The 6495-nt window shown below is 40.3% G+C and overlaps 1 protein-coding gene across 1 annotated transcript; it reads right to left on the bottom strand.

Moving 5' to 3' along the window:
* Nucleotides 1–4324: 4324 nt before the first annotated feature.
* LOC109461794 lies at nt 4325–6271 on the bottom strand. The gene is made up of 2 exons (XM_019758196.1): nt 5827–6271; nt 4325–5340 (listed from the first exon to the last, which is right to left on the bottom strand). Exons 1-2 carry the CDS (start codon nt 5924–5926, stop codon nt 5090–5092), a joined length of 351 nt encoding a protein of 116 aa, XP_019613755.1. The 5' UTR covers nt 5927–6271; the 3' UTR covers nt 4325–5089.
* Nucleotides 6272–6495: the final 224 nt, after the last annotated feature.

Here is a 6495-nt window from a genome sequence, read left to right as displayed (position 1 = left end):
ATATTCTGTGCCATTTGTTCCACCTTCTTGACCACGTAGATTTCATAGTGAAAGCAACTTTTTTTTTTGCAAAACTTTTTTTTTATTCGCACGCGCGCATCAGTTTTGGGGTTCCCAGAGGATGTCATCCATATAATCAAATCAACATGGCCTTAGTAAGGATCGTATGTATTCCGCGTAATGGATCGTATGTATTCCGTAAACTTCGTATGTTTCCTAGTAAGGATCGTATGAATTCTGTAAAATTCTGATACATTCTTTGGCACCCTGGTCTTAACTTTTTACTGTACTTTGCTTTATATCTTATCGTAATCTCCAAGCAAATCCTAGGGTGGCATAATGTGTTAAACATTGTGTGGATGGCGTTCAGCACCAAGGACAGGCACCGTTTGCACAGAAACATGTGGTGCACAGAAATTGAATTAGCAGATTCCGACTGCTACACGTTCGTTACTAGTACTTGTTGTAATTTTGACACAGACTAGTGTCACACTAGTCCGAAATTTTGGACAGAGAACCGTTATTTTTGAGGGGATTGATTCTTGGTGGTAAAGTAGTTGTGGTCATCAGGGTAGAAATTAGAGTCAGCTGTTGTGCGCCCCTATGTAAAAATCACACGTGGTACGGTCCAGTCAGTCTGCGTCTGTCGGTGACACACGGGGTAGAGAAGGGAGTATTTGTCAAGTTTTTGGTAAATTTTCGGCTTCTAGTTCGAAAAATATTCATTCTAACGTGTAGAAGAAATCCTCCGGGATGTTTCCAAGGCGGAGTTGTGCCGTTTTCTGGATTTTTGGCGAAGAAAATACGGATATCCTGACCTGTGGATTTTGGGAGGAGACAAGAAAATGGCGCCAAGTACGGGCGCTGGGTTCCGCTCGTCTCTGTCCTCTTCTACCGCTCTCCTCAACACGGCACACCGTCCGTTAGCAGCGATTCAACCGCACCTTTTCCTTGACGAACGCCACGACTTTCTCGGCGACCTCCGAGCTCCACTTGGGCCGGTACTGCTGGTATAACTCAGCATGGTCCGCGTCACTGAACAGATGGGCAGACATGGTAGAAAAAAGGACATACTCTACGTTGGTATAAAAGATCCTTCGGTGCAATATTTGACGAAATTACCTGTTGTGGTGTATATTTTGGAAGTAATCCTGTGAGAAACCTGACTATATTAAAGCTGAATGACGTGACCTAAGTGGTCCTAAGTGTGTGTGCTAAGTCCAAAGGTTTGTGAAAAGTTGTACTCCCGGGTTGATGTTAAGGCCACACCGATTTAATTTTATGGATGACATCCTCTGAAGACCCCAAACTAGTGCGCGCGGGCGAATAAAAAAAATTCCGGCCAAAACTAAAAATGCTACTAAACCACAGGAATACAAAGCTGGTATTGTGAATTTGCGGCAGTACTTGGCAACGTATACGACATGCTGGCTTTTTGCGGCATTTATGAATCGGTACTGTACTTATGTACTTTCTTGAGTCGCGAAGCTTCGAATTCGATAGCCTGGGTGCTCGGCTCCGTCTTGTCGCTAACTACCATGGACTACCCAGGCCTAGAGCCAGGCCAGAGCCTCGGTGGACGTAATCTTTTTTTTTTTTTGTAGGGTCGACAGGCGAAAATCAATGCGCGCGCGGCTGTCATCCATAAAATTAAATCAGTGTGGCCTAACTGTTACATGACGAAATCACCCAGCGTCTCTAGTGACAGATCAGCTGATCGCGTTACGTTACCCCACAGATGAATGTCTGGGACAGTGTGTGATTTTTATGACGTTGTCTGTGATGCTGCTAGTTACAACGATAGGAGGACTTCCCTACCACAAACATTATATCATTTATATCCTTTCTGATTACTGGTATTAAAAGTCTGAACCTGAACTTCAACTATGGCGTTTAAGGCATCCCGGGTTATAAGTAAGTTCATGGTAGGAAAATGAATGTATTCTTTACGTGAAAAAGAATTCAAATAAATAAATTTATTGTTTTCCAACATTGTGTATATCTTTTGTAAATACTTTATATGTCTTTTGTATATTGTTATTAGATTTATTTTGTTTTCTAACATTTCGTATATCTTTCATTAATATTTTTATTAGTGTCTTTTGTATGTAATAATAATAATTATGTTAGATGTATTGTTTTCCAACATTGTTTATATCTTTTGTAAATTATTTTTTATGTGTCTTTTGTATATTATGTTATATTAGATATATTTATATGTTTTGTACATTTGTCAAAGAATGAGAAATATAAAGTTAAGTTTATCACACCGACTGGTTTGTTCGATGGTTGGTTTGTTTTTTGGTTTGTTTCGTGTCTTGTATATTATGGTATATTAGATTATTGTTTTCCAACATTGGTTATATCTTTTGTTAATAATTTTATGTGTTTTTTGCATATATGTTGTATTAGACTAAACTCTCCGTTCTTAGTTGCGTGATCCATCTTTCTTCTTTCTATTCTTCGTATGAAGTAACATAATGTCTTCTAGTACTCTACGCATATAGTGAACGAGAACAAGTTTCTATTGTAGGAGTACATGCTGACGTTATCGTCGTCCTAAGTTAGTCTACCATCTCATGAAAAGGGCTATAATATGAGATACAACGTTCAATATTAAACTAGAAAATGTTTGAGTCAGTCAACATTTCTCGTCCTATGTTAGTCTATCATCTCATGAAGAGGGTTATGATAAGAGATACAACGTTTTATATTATACTAGAATATTTTTGAGTCAGTTGTAACGGGCCTGACCCGTCAGTGATTTATGACTCTGTGACGTAGTGACTTATGACGTAGTGCTTAGTAGTCAGATTTACATACTTAGATCCTTAGTTCATTTACATCCTCATTAGATTGGCCAATGACTGGTGAGAGCAGTCAGCGTCAGGAATTAGATATTAGTTAGCCGCTCCCGTTTGAATTTAGTCGAGACCAGGACCCCAAGTTAGTAACACACACTCTGTATTAGCTCCTAATATATAGTCCATATCCTTTGTAGATTCCACTTCTGTAACTTAGATCCGAAACTAGACCATTGACTTTGTATATACAGCAGATCACAATATAGCAACCCGTACAATCCAAATCGATCCGGCTCTGTGTTTTACTTAATTAACTAGCAGATTAGATAGACGTGTAACTTGGCGTAAGTAAAGTTAGACCAAGACCTAAACCGTTACACGGATTCCCCCAAACTCTACACTGACCTCCCTTAAATTCTACACAGTCAACAATTCTATCTATGACTTGTAAAACAGAGAAGTAAGGGAAATAACGTCTAACTTGGTATATCATGCCAATGGAGTAAACTTGAACAATATAACATTACCAGTGCATGGTTTACCACATAAACAGAGTTATATTGCAGAGATCATGGTATTGGTCTAATTTTGCAGTTATCATTGTCCTGGACATAAGAAAATAACGGCATACGGTACAAAGTGTGTGGAATAACAGTCCGTTAAATCATAAAACGAAAGAGTCATTTATGTCATCATGTATGATCAGATACAGTTCACCACGTGTCGTGGTTTTGTTGTACAGTTACGGGCAGGCCAAGCGTGATCTGTCCGACGCCGAACGAAGGTACGCGCTTCACCGGGAGCCGTCCTCTTCGGAAATGTCGGCACAAGCAACACGGGTGCGTGTTCTGGCAAAGAGTGCCGCTCCAGGGATGTCGAATTCGGAAGATTCGAGGACGAATCTTGAAAAGACAAGAATTCCGAGATTTCATACCTCCATGAAATATGGGCTTGATATGTAAATGTACATTTCTTCTTTGATTATGCAAATTACCTCTGCATTAACATGATATATGCATTGTGATATTTGTTAACGTTTGATTAACTTACAGATATCCCAAGTATGACATTCCCATCATTCACCATTAAGAAATCATATATTTTTGCAAATTATGCAAATTAGGTCATAATTTGCATAATTAGTATCTGTTGATGTTCTGCCTGCCATAGGTTACATACATTACATGTATGAAAGTAGTATAATGTAAAACACTGTAATTATAGAATTTCCTCATTAAGTATGCAAATAAAGTCCTCATTTGCATAACTTGCATTTAATCATGTTCTGCTGCAGTACCAAGGTCATCCACCAGGAGGCCCATATTTGACCTTGACGTTTGTCTTCCTAAGACTTACCAACATACCATTAATATCATCATAATCCATAAAGGCGTTCTGAAGTTACGCTGACCACAAAGTTGCGGAAACACACACACACAGACAGACACACAGACATACAGACAGACACGCCAAAAACAATACCTCCATTTTTCATGGAGGTAAAAACACCAAGGCATGTATTTCAACCAACCACCAATTTTATTTAAACTTCCCGGTCTTCATGAATCAAGTTTGAACTGTAATTTCCAAGACAAGAAACTGGACCAAATATTAGACGGTTTAACTACATTCTTGGTTATTATCTGATCTCCTTACACTAACGTTTAAACCAATACAAAACTAGCTACAAAAAATGAAGGGTTGAATTCAAGCTACACCTTTCGCAGAAGAGTAGGGACATGCCCCGGTGTGCGATGGTCCAAAAGCTACTATCTGTGAGTTGGTGATTCACTACAAATCACCCGGATGGAGGCCTAGCGAACACAAAGTAATTTACATCATCATCCTTCAGGACTCCAGGAAGAATAGTGTAAACTTTATTTAACACCACAACAATGGAGATCTTATAAAAAAAACTAAGCTTATTCTTAGAATTATTGTATACTCAGTCCTCAAGTTATCTACCGAATTTTGTTTGTGGGTTGTCATAGTAGCGTCTGTTCTTTGACAGAATGTTCCTGTATAATGATTGTGTATATGAAAGTAAGTCATAGTTTTGTGGAATTATGACTAAACCAAATTGGTACTTTTTCACTTTAGGGTTGAATTACTGGATAGCTAAGTCATTTGAAGGTAAAGTCAGTGGAGTGTCTTAACCAGTTGGAAGCTTAATTACTTAAGAGAGTGTTAAGTTACATGAAGTTACTTGAAGAGTAGACACTTGAGGTTTAAGCACCACAATATTGTGGGCGTCACTATTTATACTTGACGCCTTTCTTGGATGACTATTTTTCCATCTCGATTGCATCCTCCAAGGCTTCTTTCACCAACGCTATTTTCTCCAAGACTTCTTCCTTCAAGGCTTCTTCCTCTAAGGCCTCTTCCCCCAAGCCTTCTTCCTCCAAGGCTTTTTTCTCCAAGGCTTCTTCCTCCAAGTCCTCGTCCTCCAAGGCTTCCATCTCGACTGCTTTCTCCAGGTCTTCCCTCAGGCTTTCCAGCTTGTCCTCCAGGCTGAGCATTCGTTTGCCCTGGGCACCTGTAGGACAAGAGGGGCATATATGTATATAAATATAATGTTTATTTTTATCTTATTCTATGACGATTTACCACATTTGTGAAAGGATTGATATAACAGATGACTATCACCTCTTCAAGCATGTCAACCCCCAAAACCAGACTGTAAGGTTTGAACCACTCACACCTGGAAGGCGCCTATCTAGTTCTATGCCTGAATTGGACCAAGGCTAAGCGTTAGGCCTACAGGATCAGGCACGGTTCTGGATACTAGTAGTCTGCATGTATCCAAGAACGTAAGTTTGCCCCTAGGCACGGTTCAGGCACGGTAGACTCGGGCTACATGGGATAATGTTGCTACAACTTAGTATGTTTATCTATGACTGAAATATTGGCCTCAAATCGAAAACTTCATCGGACACCTCTGAGGTGCAATGCAGTTTGATTATGATGTGTCCTAAATGACATACTTCAACAACAGAAGTGTAGTGGTTCAATGCAAACGTACCTCCATAGACCTCCACCTCACAGAGGGTAAGGATTCTACTGGAGCCTGTCAGACTGATCCCCACATATCGACCGGTCCGTCCGCCACAGCCTATCGACATCACGTTCCCACGGCTGAGGGACTGCGGTCCCCCACAGGTAGGGTTTTTCAGCACGTCGGGGTTGTCGCCCACGTGAACCGTGAAGCCGTCCAGCCTTTCCGAGCAACAGTCTAGCCGGTTAACGACGACCAACGAGTCCACGCACTGACTGCTGCCCAGGTCGACTCGCCACCATGGGTTGGTTTGGCTTGCCGTGTGGGTACAGGACCCGGCTTTCCATGAAGAACGACGGCTCCCATCCACAGCGCGGCCGGCGACTCCACCCCCTGCAGTACTAGACTGGGTCGCAGGGCGGTTCTTGGCAAGGTTGGTGGAGCGAATACCAGCTATGAAGATGAAGAAGAAGAAGAACACAAGAAGTTACGGCCAATACCGTACTTATTTCTAAGACTAATTTTGGAACAATTAAAATACTTTTCTTTACAATAAAATTAAAAAAAATGTAATAATGATAAAAATAAAATACTTTCCCCATTGCTGGATGACTTGATTTCTTGAGAATTATATACCAAAAGGATAGACATAATATTTAACTACCATTATACCTAAACGCTATAAAAAGTTTAGTT

This window comes from Branchiostoma belcheri, unplaced genomic scaffold, assembly GCF_001625305.1.
Source record: "Branchiostoma belcheri isolate BF01 breed outbred unplaced genomic scaffold, Haploidv18h27 scaffold96, whole genome shotgun sequence".
In the NCBI taxonomy this organism is placed as follows: Eukaryota; Metazoa; Chordata; class Leptocardii; order Amphioxiformes; family Branchiostomatidae; genus Branchiostoma; species Branchiostoma belcheri.
Note: the sequence above shows the minus strand (reverse complement) of the source record. Positions and strands in the feature narration are given on the sequence as shown.

Excerpts from the sequence above, each read along its gene's own strand:
- LOC109461794 (XM_019758196.1), bottom strand. The coding sequence starts at position 5,926 with ATGTCGATAGGCTGTGGCGGACGGACCGGTCGATATGTGGGGATCAGT. Across the intron at positions 5,341-5,826 it reads TGAGGTGGAGGTCTATGGAG|GTGCCCAGGGCAAACGAATG; the intron begins GTACGTTTGCAT and ends CTTGTCCTACAG.